General features: G+C 35.3%; 3 protein-coding genes, 1 non-coding gene and 1 pseudogene across 4 annotated transcripts; 3 read left to right on the plus strand and 2 right to left on the minus strand.

Annotated features, from left to right (window-relative positions):
- On the plus strand, positions 1-6,251 carry LOC140813147 (cyclin-U4-1-like). The gene is made up of 2 exons (XM_073171600.1): positions 1-383; positions 5,726-6,251. The coding sequence occupies exons 1-2, from the start codon at positions 49-51 to the stop codon at positions 6,000-6,002; spliced, it is 612 nt and encodes a 203-aa protein (XP_073027701.1). The 5' UTR covers positions 1-48; the 3' UTR covers positions 6,003-6,251.
- On the minus strand, positions 1,296-5,287 carry LOC140813145 (uncharacterized). Its single transcript, XM_073171599.1, has 3 exons — positions 5,079-5,287; positions 1,954-4,171; positions 1,296-1,884 (listed from the first exon to the last, which is right to left on the minus strand). The coding sequence occupies exons 2-3, from the start codon at positions 3,210-3,212 to the stop codon at positions 1,659-1,661; spliced, it is 1,485 nt and encodes a 494-aa protein (XP_073027700.1). The 5' UTR covers positions 3,213-4,171; positions 5,079-5,287; the 3' UTR covers positions 1,296-1,658.
- Positions 6,252-9,257: 3,006 nt separating the features above from the next.
- LOC140812280 (uncharacterized) lies at positions 9,258-10,801 on the plus strand (annotated as a pseudogene).
- Positions 10,802-12,299: 1,498 nt separating this feature from the next.
- On the minus strand, positions 12,300-12,371 carry TRNAW-CCA (transfer RNA tryptophan (anticodon CCA)). The gene has a single exon. It is a non-coding gene; the product is annotated as a tRNA-Trp (tRNA).
- Positions 12,372-14,966: 2,595 nt separating this feature from the next.
- Positions 14,967-16,785, plus strand: LOC140812044 (cytochrome c oxidase-assembly factor COX23, mitochondrial). Its single transcript, XM_073170221.1, is given in 4 exon segments — positions 14,967-15,099; positions 16,399-16,436; positions 16,438-16,476; positions 16,595-16,785. Coding segments are annotated over 4 exon segments (210 nt in total). The 5' UTR covers positions 14,967-15,014; the 3' UTR covers positions 16,643-16,785.
- Positions 16,786-16,914: the final 129 nt, after the last annotated feature.

Genomic DNA, 16,914 nt, shown 5'->3' on the forward strand with positions numbered 1-16,914 from the left:
AATTTTTTACATTACAACATAACACTCCAAAATTCAAGCTAGACAACAATGGCAGAACTAGATAGCCCGAACATGACGCCCAAGCTCATCACCTTCCTCTCTTCTCTTCTCCAACGAATTGCGGAATCGAACGACCTCAACCCCGAATTCCAACCCCAGAAAATATCCGCCTTCCATGGCCTCGTAAGGTCAAATATCTCGATTCACAGTTATCTGCAAAGAATTTTTAAGTACGCAAATTGCAGCCCTTCTTGCTACGTCGTTGCGTACGTTTATCTTGATCGGTTCACGCAGCGCCAGCCGGAGTTGCAGATCAATTCTTACAATGTACACAGGCTGCTCATCACTAGCGTCATGGTTTCTGCAAAGTTCATGGATGATAGGTCAGCGCAGATTATAATTAATCTCGAAACCATTGCTTTTATTTATTTGTTTGTTTTTTGAGTTTTATTTTCAAAAATCTTGGTCGGTTTATACATCGGGGAAGACCTAGCAAACGTGGGATGATCAGATGACCAAAAATAAATAAATAAAAATTCGATTTAATGTATAATTTTTTCAAGAGTTCAAAAATCATGCAAATGCTAACTCTAAAATTTTTGAGGGAGTGATATATGACTAGTAAATATATTTTTAACATTAAATATTATTTTCATTGAGAAACTAATTAGTTATAATAATCTTCTTCTTATTAAGTATAAAGCAATACTTGTTGGGGCTAATTAATTAAGCTATCGGTAGCGTTTAATTTCTTGATTAGTAATTATCACAAATATAATACAAGTTTAGGTCCATGACAAAATCCAGCTTTCACCTCATTCCATCATATTTTTTTAAGAAAAAAGCTCATATGAGATCATTTCAAATATCATTTTTATGAGAATGATTTCTAATTCTACCCGACGTATGAAAAAATATTATTTTTTATGTCATAATTATTACTTTTCACTATAGATATAAATCAGATCGAACTGTACGTCTCATTAAAATAAATTTGTGAAATTTGTGAAACTGTTTCACAAATGAGCTATTTTTTTACAACACTAATAATTTGATTGTCGGAACACTAGCCACTCAAATATTGTGCGGATGCTATATATGTTTTAGGTCGCAATCTAGCATTCATTTTTGAAAGCTACGGTCCAACAAAATGTTAAAAATTACATATATGTCACATTATATTGTTTAATTTATATATATATATATATAATTAATATTTTGTTTCAGATTAATAAATTACTTGAGCATATCACTTATGCGTGTTTGAAATTGTTCGCAAGTGCCTATTAATGTCAAATTGTGTTATTAATTACAGGGTGATATTAAATTAGTTAACGAATCCTTATTATACATTAATCTCTCCCAACTAAAGAGCTAGCCTAAAAAATTATTAGCAACATAGGCAAATTTCTATCATTGGACATACCGAAGACAGACAAAAGAATTTTTGTTGGATTAGACGATGAATGATGTATATATGACCAGGGGCGGAGCCAGGATTTAAAATTACCTGAGGCTGACTCCGTCCCATGCTGTATTTAATAAAATAAATAATTAACTAAAAAATTCAAAATAAAAATATGTAAACATTGAATTCATGAAAACATAGAACACGAGTATTTAATATTTAATACCTTCAAAAACATGGAGCTAAAACATTACTGAAGTTGTGCTCTTCGATTCTTCTTAGAATAAAACTCATTAATTATTAAATCGTTATCAATTTTTTCAACCAAATCTCGTTCGATGTAGATTACCATAGAATCTCCGAAAAACTCTGCTTCCATCTTGTTACGAAGAGCTGATTTAACAAGTTTCATTGCTGAAAATGCTCGTTCCGTTGTTGATGTAGAAACGGGGAGAGTTAAAACAAGACGAATCAACCTGTCAGTTAAATAAATATATCAGATTCGATAAATAAGTAAAAGACGTAGATAAAAATATATAAATCACCTGTCAATCAAATCGTAGGTTCCTGACTTATTTGTCTCAACTAATCTTCGACATAATTCAGAAATAGTTGATAAATTCTGAAATCTTTCATGCCCAGCAACATCAAGTTTATAGTGATCCAATTGCATTCTCAAGTGATGCAAATCTTGTGAATCAAAATCAAGATAATAGAATTTCTCAGCAAGCCGATAGATATGATCAACATTAAAAAGCTTAAAGTTTTCTTTAGGTTCCAAAGCACAACTAAGTTTAAGAAGTTCAACTGCCTCATCCTTGAATCTATTATTAAGCTCTTCAACTTGAAAATCTATTACAGCTGTAAATACATCAAATCGATAGTGGTGCTCAACTGTGATTGAATCAATATGTTGACAAGAACGGCCTGTACCAGATTTATAACGAGCTTCCATGTGAGGCATCTCAATGTCATACTTGACACAAACTTCTTTCACATGACTAAGTAGGAGATCAAATCCTTCTTCTCTCAAAGTACGAAGCAAAGTTTTAGTCGTTGAAACATAATCCATTGCACTTAAAATGTCTAGAGATTTCTCTTGCAATGCTCGACAAAGTAGATTTGTTATCCCCATTATCTTATGCATCAAGTGTAATATGAATATGAAATCAAAAGACTTCATCGCAATCAATGCACCACTAGCTTCACCACGAATGGAATTAGAAGCTCCATCATTCACAATATTTTCTAACACGGTAGTCACAGAGCTATACATATCAATCATGCTACAAAGTGAGTCGAAATTAGAACTCCAACGAGTCTTTCCAGGGCGTAATAAATTTCCAATTTGATTACATCCTCTACCTGTATCACGTTCACCAGTAGCTACCATATGCGCAACTTCAATTCTTTGAGCAGAATGTAACTCACCGTGCCGTTTAGGAGATGCATTGATGAGATTACAAATGGAATTCAATTTTGAAAAGAATAACCAAATGGATACCTCTTTTTCAGCAGCTGCAGTTAATGCTAGTTGAAGTCGATGAGCAAAACAATGTACATAATATGCACACGAGCAATCTTTCAAGAAAAGAGCCTGCAATCCATTCCAAGAACCGCGCATATTGCTAGCACCATCATATCCCTGTCCACGCATGTTGTGGATATGCAAGTCATAACGACCAAGTGCATCAGATATTTCTTTCTTAAGTGTTGCAGCAGTTGTATCTGTCACGTGTACAATGGCAAAAAACCGCTCACGTAAAAAGCCTTCAGTATCCACAAATCTTAATACAATAGCCATCTGCTCTTTGTTAGATGCATCTCTCGCTTCATCAACTAAAATGCAGAATTTTGCATCCCCAATTTATTTACGGATCTTGGCTCTCACTTGGTTGGAAATGATATTCAAGACATCTTTCTGAATATCTGGTGAAGTATACTTTGCATTCTTAGGAGCTTTCTCTAAGACGATATCCCCAATACTCTTATTCATTTTTCCTATAAAATTTATCATCTCGATAAAATTTCCACGATTATTAGAAGATGGAGATTCATCATGCCCTCTAAATGCGCATGCTTGCAAAGTGAGCCATCGAATGCTTTCAATAGTTGCTGTAAGCCGCAATCTGTTCTTCTGTTTTTCTTCTGAAGATTGTGCATTTATCACTTTGTCAATATGACGAGGTATATTCATCAAATTATCAAGATATTCCACAGCATTGTTATGTGGTGAAGTACTACATCCTATATGCATAAAAAATGCGCATCTATCGCCATCATTAACTCGCTTCCAATATTTGAATCCATCCCTTGTAAAAGCAGGATTACGAGGATCTTTATGTTCAAACAAGAAGCACGGAAAACAAAATGCAGCATCTTTCGAAGGAGAGTACTCTAACCAATTAAATTTTTTAAACCAGTGACTTTGGAATCGTCGATTTTGACTTCCAAATTTGGTTGGTGGATACTCTTTCTTAATTGGTTGATATGGCACCATCTTGATATAAGCTCGTCTAATTTCATCCATTTGATTAACAAGATATTTCCATATCGGAGTACGTAATGCCGGATCAGGTTCAAGAGAACTCACATCAACATCAATTCTAGGAGATTTGTTAAGCTGTTGATCACTGAGATTTGAGACATCAATATTGGATGGAGAATGGTCCTGACTTGCCGATGTCTGCTCTTTTTGTTTAAAAAATGAGTCGATGGTTTTTCTTTTCTTCATTCTTGAGTTTCTTTTCTCCTCGGTGCCGTCTACACCATAAAATATCACTTTAGTTTAAGAGGGAGCAGAATATAGGACAGTAGAAACTCAAGAACGGAACAGAGATTGTAAGAGGGAGCAGAATATAGGACAGTAGAAAAGAGTAAGTTGCTCTACTGCATGTAGTAGTTCAGAAGCATAAAAAATTTATTCAGATTGGACCAGGACTTCCTATAGATAATATTTTGAAGAGTACAAATTTTGTTAAATATTCAATTAGAAATTGTTTTTGCTGATTCAAAACAAGAAACCAAGAAAAATAAAGTTAGCAGATTTCAGGTTCAACAATCATTGATTCTCATTATATCTTATTTGGGCTACCCCTCGAATGATTAGTTGCAGAATTAAGGTCACATAAAATCATATTACCTAAATTTATGGAACTTATTACGATAATTTGTGTTAGAACTATCAATTAATCACAACAGACAAGAGAAAAGGATGCTCAAGGAGCATCACAAATCTAAGAAGCTCAGTTCAGTTAAATCTACCTACAGAGACAAACACTGCAAATGTTCAACTCATGTCTAATACCAATGTATTGACATGCTTGCTTTCTTTCACTATTATAAAACTTGTGTTTATGAACCCAACTACAAAATCCATCTACAGGCACCAAATACTGGATCTAAAAGCCAGTTAACTCATACCTCAAACCATTTGCAAGTCTTATAGCCATTTTGATGCAACTAAACAAATGCAGAATACATAAGTATTAGGCTACCAACATACAACATCAATAGCAATTTATTCTAAACAATAAATTCATAACAAGGGCATCTGGATTTTTCAATCAATTATCAAAATTGCAGCTAAGATTTCAGTCACGACGAATTTCAGAAAAGGAATCAGAAGCCCTAGAAATCATGGGGAAAGGAGAAAGAATAAAGGGCTTACTATCACGGCCACCGCGAACTCCACCTCTTGACGGATGAATTAACAATCTGTTGATCTTGGCTCTGTTTGTCCAATCTTAAAAAGGGGCAGAGAGAGCAACGATTCCCAGTTCTTTTACGGGGATTTAGGGAAAAAGGTTCTTTTGTACTTGTGCATATAAAATTATGACTCTTAGGTGGGGCTAATAAAAAATTTTTTAAAATATAATATAATTATTTTTTAAAAAAAAAAATTTAGGTGGGGCTGGAGCCCAACCCAGCCCCACATATACCTCCGCCCCTGTATATGACCATATAAAGATGATAATATCAAGCAAAGATATGTAACCAATTGATATCTCATCTTCCGCATCAAACGGTTAAGTATATATTCTTCTGACAATAACTTGTATGAGACTGTTTCATGGATCGTATTTTGTGAGACGGATCTTTTATTTGTGTCATCCATGAAAAAATATTACTTTTATAATAAGAGTATTACTTTTTATTGTAAATATCGGTAGGGTTGACCTAGATAAAGATTCGTGAGACCGTCTTACAAGAGACCTACTCTATTTTTCTGATCATGATTCATATAATTTTAACTACATTATATATTAATTAGGCCTTAATAAATTTATTCATAACCACACCCTCTAATTTTGTCAGGCACTACAACAATGCTTACTACGCAAAGATTGGTGGAATCAGCACAACTGAAATAAACTTTCTTGAAGTGGATCTCTTGTTTGGTTTAGGGTTTCATTTGAATGTCAGCACCTCCACTTTCCACGCCTACTGTTCTCACCTCCACAGACAAATTACGATTCTTCATTATATTCCTAAGCTTGGTTTTACAGAAGACCAACCCTCTTTCTGTACTGGAAAATCGGTAAACATTCAAGATGAATCGGCCCATCAAAAACACCACCAACTTGCTGTATAGCATTATATATATTAACTAATGGTGGGTTATTTTTTAAAAAAGAAATTTGATTTTAATCGCCGTGGTTACTTTATGATCACGGATTCTGAATCTTTCTTCTTCTTCTTTCGAGGTTGTCGTGTAATTTTTTTTTGTTTTTGTTTTTTAAGTTACAGTTTGCTGTTGAATTTCTAGCAATTTACAATGTATATTATATTTATTTTGTTGTGCATACAGATTTATTTCTCGCAGTTCACAAGAATTTAGTGATCTAGTGGAGCTAGTTATAAAATCTCACACGATTTATACATATTTACGTGTTTGTGTGTGGATTTTTAAGTCTTCACGAAATTTTTTTTTAAGGAGAAAGTTTTCATGAAACTTATGGCATTTTCATAATTATACATGTACATCATTAATTATATACGTGTGACCAATGACGGAGCCAAGAATATATATATTTTACTCAAACAATAATTTTCAACTCTGGAATATTTTAATATTTCAAATTAATCTACCTGTACTATTAATATCAAATTAATCCAAAATTATACAAAACTTACACATAATTGTTTTTAAAAGAAATTGGACCACCATGGCTCAATGAATGTGGCTCCACCACAGTGTGTGTCTTAATCACATGTTCTTCAATTTTTTTCAAATATAAATTACATATTTAATATATGTTGTGATTGAAATGGAGCATGTCCTCGATTCTCATGCACCCATTGTAGCATATATGTAAGATCAAATATTTGTCGCTTTATCAAAAGCTATAGTCGGTGGTAATTATGCAACTCAAATATTTTAAATTGTATAGCAACAAAAGCAATATATTTCGATTGATCTACTAGCAAGAACAATTATTGCAATAATTAATCTTGAAAGGGTGTTGTTGATCATAAACGAACAAGAAATAAATTACGATGTGTGTATCAGAAGTTAGTGTTGTGCTTGGGTATTGTCAACACCAGCACACAAAATGTAGCGAAAATTAATTATTAAACACACACGTTAACTATAGTAACCCGAATAAGAAAGATTTAATTATGTACAAGTATAAATACTTGTACAAGGTCTCGTGGCAAAAGTTATTACTAGAAAACTTGTAAATCGTTTACAAAAATCAATGCTACTGGCAAGCATAAAAATAGTATTTCTTGATAACCCAAGAAAATAAATTGTATCTAAAACCACTCAATAAAACCATCGATGCAAGTCTCGTGTCACATAAAACAAAGAATGTCAAGACTGTTCAAGCAACACTCCACACGAGTGTTCATTACAACAAAAATGACTTTTCGCAGCGCGCAAATTCTCTTTCTGCAGCGCATATTGCACGATGCACAACTGCAAGCTATTGAAAGCTCAAGATTATCCGCGGCGTACATGTGCACGCTATTAATACTATTATTTGTGGCGTGCATATGCACGTCGTTAATACAATTATCTTCATCGTGCAATGTACGACGTTAATATTCCATCTAAATTTTCAAAATTTAGCGACAATTTAAAATTCATCGCTAATTTAGCGACGATTTTACGTTTAGCGATCGCCGCTAAGTTTAGCGACGGTATATAAAAATCCGTCGTTACGTTTTTTGTTAATAAAAAATACTTTTATAATTTAATATTTTTTTAAAAAAAATTTACCATCTGACTATTCTAACAATACTCAGGATCTTAATTAACACTTAAAAATTAACCAAAAATTGAAACAAAAAACGTACTATAAGTCGAAACTAAAATCGTATAAGAGAGAAAAAATTTGAAGTGTTGTAGAGAAAAATGGATCGAAAAATACGGATATTTATAAAAAAATTGACGATTTTTGGTATGATCATTGCTATTAGCGACGAGTTTTTATTAAACCGTCGATATCGTAAAGCAATTCCATAAAAAAAATCCTATAAAATATGGAAACAAACTCTTTTAAAGAAGATATCATGTTTTAGAGATATATACTATATCAAAAGCAAATCTTATAATATCTATTGTTGAATGTGTGTCTTCCAAAACCAAGACTCCTAGACGCAACAACTAAAAAGTTCAAGAAGCTAGAGGGCGGTTGCATTAGGTTAACCAATAAAGGTGGTCAGTTATGAAGGAAAAAGACTCTAGGATAAGGAGGCGTGATATATATCTTCCTAGGTCATAGTGGAAATAACACAACACTCGTCCAGACTCTACACAAAAACAAACAAATGGATACTCCAAACAAGAGAGCAAGAGAGAATAGAGAGATCAATATATATTTGCTTGATTGTAATTTCTTTTCTTGCACTGAGAAACTTGAAAGTCTTGTATGTTGTAATATGTGCAGAGAGAGATATATTGATCAATAAAAATTGGATGTTCTCCCGTGGACGTAGGCTGCATTGTAGCCGAACCACGTAAATTCCTTTGTGTTCTTCATTCTCCTCGTTTCCTTTTATTCTGTGATTCTTCTGAGAGTTCAATCGCGATCAAGAATCGGAATACAATTCAACAATCTAGAGATAAATTAAACATAATCTTATTATCTAAAAAGACAAAACTTTAAATAGAGAATATCAATATCAACAAATAATTAAGAAATAAAATATTCTTTCAATTTATATAATAATTATAATAAATTTACACGTATAACTAATCATTGTTATTGTTAAAAACAATTATTAAATAATAAAAGATAATAATATTATATTGATAATAAACAAATTAATAACATTAGTGGTATCTAGTATAATAATTAATAAGTAACAAAACCAAAAACTTTTTTTGTGTGTAAAACCTCGTAAAATCTCATATGATTTAAGTATGAAATGACACGATTGTGTAAATAATTTTTAATATATAACATCTAAACTAGATTGTCTGATCTCTTAATTTTTACAATATCATTAACAGTTGACATATGTGTCGCTTGTAAACAGAAAATATTGAGATTTTATGAACCTCGATTTATCGTCGTTTTGAGATAAATTGTCAAAATAGTAAGTTAGTACAAAATATTTTAATAAAAAATGAAATAATACATATAAAATAAAATTTTAAAAATTATTAAGTATAAATTAAAAAATTAATAAAAATGTATTAAGTGTACACAATAAAAAATTCAAATCTTCACTTTACAAATAGATAAATTCTTTTGTTTGTTTTTTCCTTTGATTATTTTACTTTTCATATGCATAAAAACTTTATTTATAATAAAGAAAGCTCAATGAGTGGTCGAAATTATTAAACTTGTTGCGTCCATTTACACTCTACAGTTTATGGATGCTTACGCTGCGCTGGAAAAGCTGCAGCGGTCCTTTGCTTCAAAACCGGACCATCCACATTAATGAAAATTATTTTTTTTAAAAAATATTAATATAAAAAAACCCTTTGCCCGCCCCGCCGCGTGAACTCTCGATCCAGCGTGATCCATACCCCGGCCCGCCACCAAACCCGGCAGAGGCGGCGCTCGCAAAAATCAAGCCAGCCGTTCAATTTAGGGATAAAAAGGCGCACGTTAACGTCCCTCCACCACCCTTGGTGCACGTTAGCCTTCCCACCCTAAGCGGTGGCCACTTATCCATCTAGATCCCAAGTCAGCCCAGCCGCCGCCCTCGCTCTTCTCTTTTAACATCCTTACCCCACCCACCCTCTGTCATTCATTATGCCCTTACAACCACCCTCTCCTCCACTACCCTCCGCCACGTCTATTATCCTACCCACATCTCACCATGGCTACCACCATATCCCCTTCCTCTTCCTCCCCCCATGATGATGACAATATCCCCACCGGCACTCTTGCCCTCCCCTCCATCGCTATTGCCGCCCCCTACGACTCGCCGCCTCCCACCGCCGTGCTGGTCACCGGAGGAAACTCTTGTCCTCATCGACGCCTACAAAGAAAAGTGGTACTCTCTGAACCGCGGAAACCTCCGGGCCAACCACTGGCAAGAGGTGGCCGATCATGTCGCGTCAGGTTTCCACGCCAGCCCCTCCAAGACCGCCGTGCAGTGTCGGCACAAGATGGAGAAGCTTCGAAAGCGATACCGCGCCGAGATCCAGAGAGCCGCCGCACACGGAGGCGTACGCCGCTTCTCCTCGTCGTGGGCTCACTTCCAGAGCATGCACGCCATGGAAAAGGGTCATAGTAACCCCACTCCACCTTCCTCGGACGATGAGGAAGATGATTTTGGCCATAGAAACAGCGTCAAGCGCATTAACGATCTGTATCGTAAGAATCAGAAGGGTGTCGATATTTTCGATAATCAAGGCCCTGCAGGTAATGGGTCTTCATCTGGGTTTCGGATCAAGATCCCCGGTATGGTAGCAGCCGGGCCCGCCATGTCCAAAGCGTACGGTGGATTCAACGACATCGATGGTCAATATCATAATAACCCTAACCCTAGATTTACTAATTCTGTTGCTACTGGCTACGGGACTAAGATTCTGAAGGATGGGTTTCTTAGGAATAGTGATTCTGGGAAGCGTGCTGCTCAGATTTCAATCGAAAAAATAGATGATGCTGCTGGTGTTGGTGAGATTGTGGAGGCTATACAAGCCCTAGGAGAGGGGATTATGAGAACGGAGAAGGTAAAAATGGATATGGCCCGGCAGATGGAGAAATTGAGAATGCAGATGGAGTTGAAGAGGACGGAAATGATACTTGAATCGCAACAGAGGATCGTGGAGGCATTTGCTAAAACAATATCTGAGAGACGCGCAAAAAAGGCGAGGAAATTGTCATCTCCTGAGCACGAAAGTTGAGTAGGAGCTAGATTATGATTACTTTTGAAGATAGTGATCTCTTTTGTGCTCAACATCCGAGTGGAGTTGATATTGTTTCTTTATTGGTACCTTAGTGCTAAAAATGGATTTTGGAGCTAGAATTTGAGTTGCATCTGTGCTAGGGATTTGGTATTGCTTTATGCACTGTACACTGGTTGAGCAAAGAGTGTCGAATATTTTGAACTATGAATCTCTTTATGTTGGTAACTGGAAAGTTAAAATTTCTTTGTTTCATTTTGCCTAGGCATGAGGAAGCCGATTAGGGATATGTTATCGCTTGTTCCTAAGTTGATTAGCTTAACTTTGCTCTGTGTCTAAAAGCTATGTTTTTATTTGAATGTGTACGATAGAGCTGGTCGTTCTTCAATATTTAAACTCGACCGAACTTGAAGTTATGAATGTGTATTTCACGAACTTCGTGGGTAGCGGAGACTGAGAACCGTTTTTTAGCATGATATTACCTACATTTCTGTCGAAGTGGAAGAAGTAGACAACTGTGTGAATGGGAGATATTTGTATAAGAACAGAGAGGTTGAAGTTGAAAAGGAATTTAACCTCGACCTGTTCCTTATAATAAGGTGGTCTTGAATGGTTTTTCCCCCCATATTTGTGGGAAAAACTTGTTAGTTGTTACAAATGCTTCGAAAATTTTGAATCTTGCTTTAGAGACTGAAAATTTAGAGGTTGCAGTAACTATTAAAGGATGTAGTTTTTAGACTTAACAAGAGCCTTGCTTGCTAAGGATTTGTATTTGTGCTACTTGATCTCACAGCTTGATAATCTTCATATTTTCAGATAAAGTCCGAGCTTAAATATGATGGAGTCATTATGGTTTTGGTTTGAACTTGAAGATTGAAAAATGAACAAGGCCTCCAGTAAACCAGTAAACTACTGTACTGAATTTTGGTCTTAAATTAAGTTCAGTTTGTAAATTAGCCTTTAAATCTATTATATTCCCATTATGTTTAGACCCTTTTCATGTTTTTGCATTCTTAATTTACTTGGGTTCTGTTCATTTTCGTTTTATCCCAGCCGCCCTAGTTTTCTTATATTGATTTGTTTTTCTGATTTCTTCTGTAACCAAGACTTTGTAAGTTGTTTATGCTTTTATTACATCACCAAAATTGCAGGAGGGGAAGAATTTTTTTGCTTTAAATTTTTAACTTTCCGATTTATGCCATTGAGACATATGTCTGAAAACATGGACTTGGATGAATCATTATGATCACGTGACTGAAGAATGGTGCAACTACAGATTTAGGCAGCCATGGGCTAATTAACTGGATTTTCCCGAATGATATTTTACTAATTTTCCATCAAAATTGGCAACCAGGAAAAGATAACCTGAAAAGTTTTCTTATCTTATGAAAGAAAATAAAGTATAATGAAATAAAACTTATTTCACTAAATTGTAGTAATTGATTGAAATGAACGAAAAATTGTGCCTTGCAGTCAACGTTTAATTTTGCGGTAGTTGCGATGTAAGCAGAATGAAAAACAGAAGTTGAATAGTTAAAAAAAAAATTAACTAAAAAGAGGGATCTCATCGAAGGGGATTGAACCCGACGTGAATCGAACACGCAACCTTCTGATCTGGAGTCAGACGCGCTACCATTGCGCCACGGATCCTATTCGTGTCAAATGAATCACCAATAGGGATATCAATGGGCGGGTATGGGGCGGGTATGACTAAACCTAAGATCCACCCATGAAGAAAACTTGGACCCATTACCCACCCCATCCCGGTTAAATATTCTTCAGACCCACCCTACCCCGGTTAAATATTCTCAGACTCACCCCACCCCGAATACGAAACGGGTCCGGGTAGACCCGTGAAACCGAATTTTTTTAAAATGAAAACAATAATATTTTTCTCACATGACTAATTATGAAACAAAAAATTTTCTAAATAGAATTCAATAGAAAACTAATTCATATCTTCAACCACACTTAATAAGAAAAAACAAATTATTTTTATGACATAAAAATTACATAAAAAGAGATATTAGCATGTAGTTAATAGTTATGGTGGTGTAGGGTTTTATTTATAATTGATCTACCTATTTGGATAATAAACTAAAGTCCAACCCAATTAAAAATTCAATTCACTTAAAGAATCAAATATGTCTATGGTTGACTTTAAAATGGGTTGCTAAAAAATGAAAATTAATAAAACTAAAACCCTATAATATTTATATCTACATATACGAGGTGGGTATGGGGCGGGTATTATAGGACCCATGACCTGCCCCATACCTAGATGGGTCTGAAAAATTAGACCCGAGACCCTCCCTATGACCCATTTAATATGCCCAAACCCGTCCAGATGGGGCGGGTCCATTGCGGGCCCAGACCCATTGACATCCCTATTTATAACCGCTTATTAGGCATATAAACATTTCGGATAAATTATTGTATTTTATCGGACACAAAATTCGTCCGGTACCTTATTTACCCAAAAATACACTCGATCCGGTTCGAATTTGGGTTGGGTAACCCGATTCGATTGCCCACCTCTAACCTCGGTTACCTTCCTAGTTAGTCCCCACTTCCACTATCATAACATTAACCCCAAATCCTCAGCTCCTGGGAACATGGTTGCCAAATATTCGAGTTCATCCTTTTATCCATACCTACAGACCATCCGACCTCCTCTTCCTCGGACATCACTTACTTTGGGTGATTCTCGAGCTAGTTCAAAGAACTTGATCTAGGTTTTGGTGTGGCCTGGGCATTACTAATATGTAGGGGAATTAATACATTAACACCATATGTTTTTACAATGTGTGTCCAACATATTTTGCACTCGTCAACATTTCTTGCTATTTTGGTATATTCAATAAGCCGTAATTTTTATTATCTATGTTTCTGAATGATAGTTTGTAAATGAGATTCTTAATTCTTTAACTCTTACATTTCTAGTTTTTAACCCCAAATCATCAAGGAGGAGATATCTTTACGTTTAGTCAATAATATAGCACGACCCAAAGAGCCCACAAGCCAGACCTAAGCCCACCTCTCGAGTAACTCAGAAGGCTGCTTGCCTCTATCGGGAGGTCTACCAACCATTTCTCGTGACGGTTAGTTAGCTCTTCCACGTATTTTGTAACGGTACCACCCGACCTGATTTCGAAGGTCATCGGGTGACAAACTTGATGCTCTATAAATGGCCAATCTCACGAGCTTAGCTCATCACATGGATAACTTATTAACTAGGTATCTCCGAGTGGAGCTCCTTGAATAGGTGAGCCCAATTGCGGAGCCAGAAATATGGTTTTGTCCATACTAAAATTTTAAACTCTAGAATATTTTAATATTTTAAATTGATGTATCCGAGCTAAAATCATATTATTCTAAAATTATACAAAATTTAAATATAAATTTTTTTAAAAAAAATTGAGCCACGTATGTGGCTCCGCTATTAGGTGAGCACGTGTCATAACGCTGAAATATCATAATAAAGGAAACAATATATTCGGGATATAATCAATGTAGACATGCATTTAATTCTCTAAAGTTCTGTTGGATAATTTGATACTTAATGAATGGAAATTAAGTAAATTAATCAATGTGTTTGATTGGAAAAATTCGAAACGAAAAACGAAGTTTAATGAACGAATATTAAGTTCGGTGGTTCTGAATTAAACTCGAAACGAGTTCACTGGATGTTGAAAAAACTTCAAACGAGTAGTCGGAACATGTAAGGGACGGAAACCGGAAGGGAAAAAAAGTCGGTGAACAGTAACAGGGGCGCACCTGTGCGCAGGGGTCTGCGCTGCCGAGAGATCTTTGAGTTCTCATTATCCAAGAGTTGTAGTTGTATCTTGGGAAAAGATTGCCGCAAACCTTAAGCACATAGTGATGAGCAAATTCTTCCTAAGGAGAAAGTGTTCACCACTTTGCCTCTATAAGCCATATTCATTGTTTTCTTCTTGTTTTTCCTGTCATATTTGAATACCAACACAACAAATTCAACAAAGATAATAACCAAACATTATAAATTTTTTTCTTATAAATATTAGGTTTTATTATTTCTCCAGTTAGCTACTCGATTTCGAGCCAATTATAAATTCAACAACGGACCGATAGATATCTTTTACCAGTATGTAATTAAGACAGCCCTTCAAACAAGTCCAAGATTAATTTTTCAAAAATATTATCCGGCGCAGAAGAATTAGTTGGGCCGAGATAGAGCCCAATTCAGTTGGACCTGTATTTATATTCTTACTCGAATTGAATAGCGAGATCTTTTGGAAGAAACAGAGAGTCCTGATGGCAACATCGAAAGCCGCATATCCGAGTCCTGCTCGAATTTCCGATTCCGAATGTTATCCCGCTTACACTGCATCTCTTAAATGTAAGACCTTTGCTTCTGTTGTCTCCTTTCTTTCGGATGCTCGCTTTGATTTTCGGGTCTTTTCTATTCGACGAATTGGTCGTTTTTATGTAGAAATTGTGATTCTTTGCTCTTAAAAATCCATGATTTGTGTATTTCCTCGAATTTGAATGGATTGTTAGTGTGGAATTTGATTGGAAGGAGTTCTGGGATCAAGGCTTTTGTCAAGGGCACAAAATTTATGTGTTTGTTAGGCTAGTCTTTGGAAGGGGTGGATATCGGAGTGAAAACGATGGTGGGCTTATTTTTTGGTTCTTTCAAATTTGTGTTGTGATTATCTTCAGTTGGCACAGACTGTGAATTTGTAGATTCACTGCCCATAATATCATGTCAAGCTGTACATACTGATTCTCTGTTGATAGTTGAATGGATATACTCTATTTAAGATTTGGAAAAAAAAAATTGTAATCATTACAAGTGTTTTTTAAAAATCGCCCGTGTCTCATAATGATTAGATAATTGGTACTTGGTAGTACAAATTCATTGAGCGGTGGAGCACCGGTGTTCTTGCAACGAGCCCTCCAAACTAGTAATATTTGTGATCAACTGTGTTCTTCGATGAGCACTGATTTTTGAAGCCAAGTTGAGGAGTCTTTACAATTTGTATCCATTATATCTCCCTCTTTTTTCTAAACTATTGATGGTGTTTGAGTGTTGTTGCAAACAAGTAATTGGTTCTGGTAGACCACTTATCAGACGCTGGAGAATTTAGTATAATTGGTGGTTCGATATGGTTTTCAAAACTTAACCCTTGGAAACCTTGCTTTGAATGAGAGAAGATGGACAAATTTGCAAACATCACACTCCTTTAATCCAAGATCATTCACATGTACGGCATCCTATAGAATGAAAATATTGTTTCCAAATGTCTGGACATATCGAAGGCGGATTACTTAATCAACTTCATGAAATATAATGTTTCCATTGTTCTTCATGATAACTTTCTAGTAAACCCAAAGAAATATAATGTTTCGTATAGAAAAAGATTATTTGTTCTATTCGTTATATATGCAAGATAAAGAAAAGCATGGTTTACGTATAGTGTTTGAGTATGGCTAACCACTGCCTCTTCTAATCTTAAAACCTTACCCGGCTAGTGATTTTTTTTTCAACATTCTAGATTTTTTCCCCGGACTAGTCTATGCAGATGGACCAATTATTTCCATGATTCCTCCATCACAGATCATGCATTTTATACACGGACTTACTTGGGAAGTCTCCTTCAATTTCAACATTATCTCTCTTTCATCTCTATTGCAGGCTTAGAAATGTATCACACTGACAAGAGTAAATGTCAAGGACCATTTTGACATTTACAAGGAATGCAAGAAAAAGGAGGTACATAGCTCAACCATAGTTGCCAACATATTTACCTTCTCTTCTTTCTTGATATTTTCGTTTCAAAATTGCTTTTGTTTTTATTTCACCAAATATCCTTTGTGCTTTCTCTTTGCAGAGGGAAGCGCGTCTGGAACGCAATAAAAATCGGTCTTTATTCTCATGAAAGTTTGGGTTGGTTGGTAGAATGTTACTTGTAGTTTTCTTAGGACACGGTCACAGTATCCATTTTTGGTCTTACAGCTCATTACTCCCTCCATAATTTCGAAATGTACGACGAAATTTCTATGTTATGATATTTAAAATACATAATCCTTAGATTTGCATGACCAGCATAAAGCATTGTTCAAATTATCCTTTGCAGATTAACTTGCTATAGGATTCTTAGCTATTTTCTTAAAAAATCTTAAATTCATCGCTTATTCGTAAACTAGTTTA

The sequence above is a fragment of the Primulina eburnea genome, chromosome 14, assembly GCF_022965805.1.
Source record: "Primulina eburnea isolate SZY01 chromosome 14, ASM2296580v1, whole genome shotgun sequence".
In the NCBI taxonomy this organism is placed as follows: Eukaryota; Viridiplantae; Streptophyta; class Magnoliopsida; order Lamiales; family Gesneriaceae; genus Primulina; species Primulina eburnea.

Bases quoted from the DNA above. Each gene is read 5' to 3' on its own strand.
- LOC140813147 (XM_073171600.1), top strand. From the start codon at position 49: ATGGCAGAACTAGATAGCCCGAACATGACGCCCAAGCTCATCACCTTC. The intron at 384-5,725 runs GTCAGCGCAGAT...TAATTTTGTCAG, and splicing joins GCAAAGTTCATGGATGATAG to GCACTACAACAATGCTTACT.
- LOC140813145 (XM_073171599.1), bottom strand. From the start codon at position 3,212: ATGGCTATTGTATTAAGATTTGTGGATACTGAAGGCTTTTTACGTGAG. The intron at 1,885-1,953 runs GTGATTTATATA...TTTAACTGACAG, and splicing joins ACCTACGATTTGATTGACAG to GTTGATTCGTCTTGTTTTAA.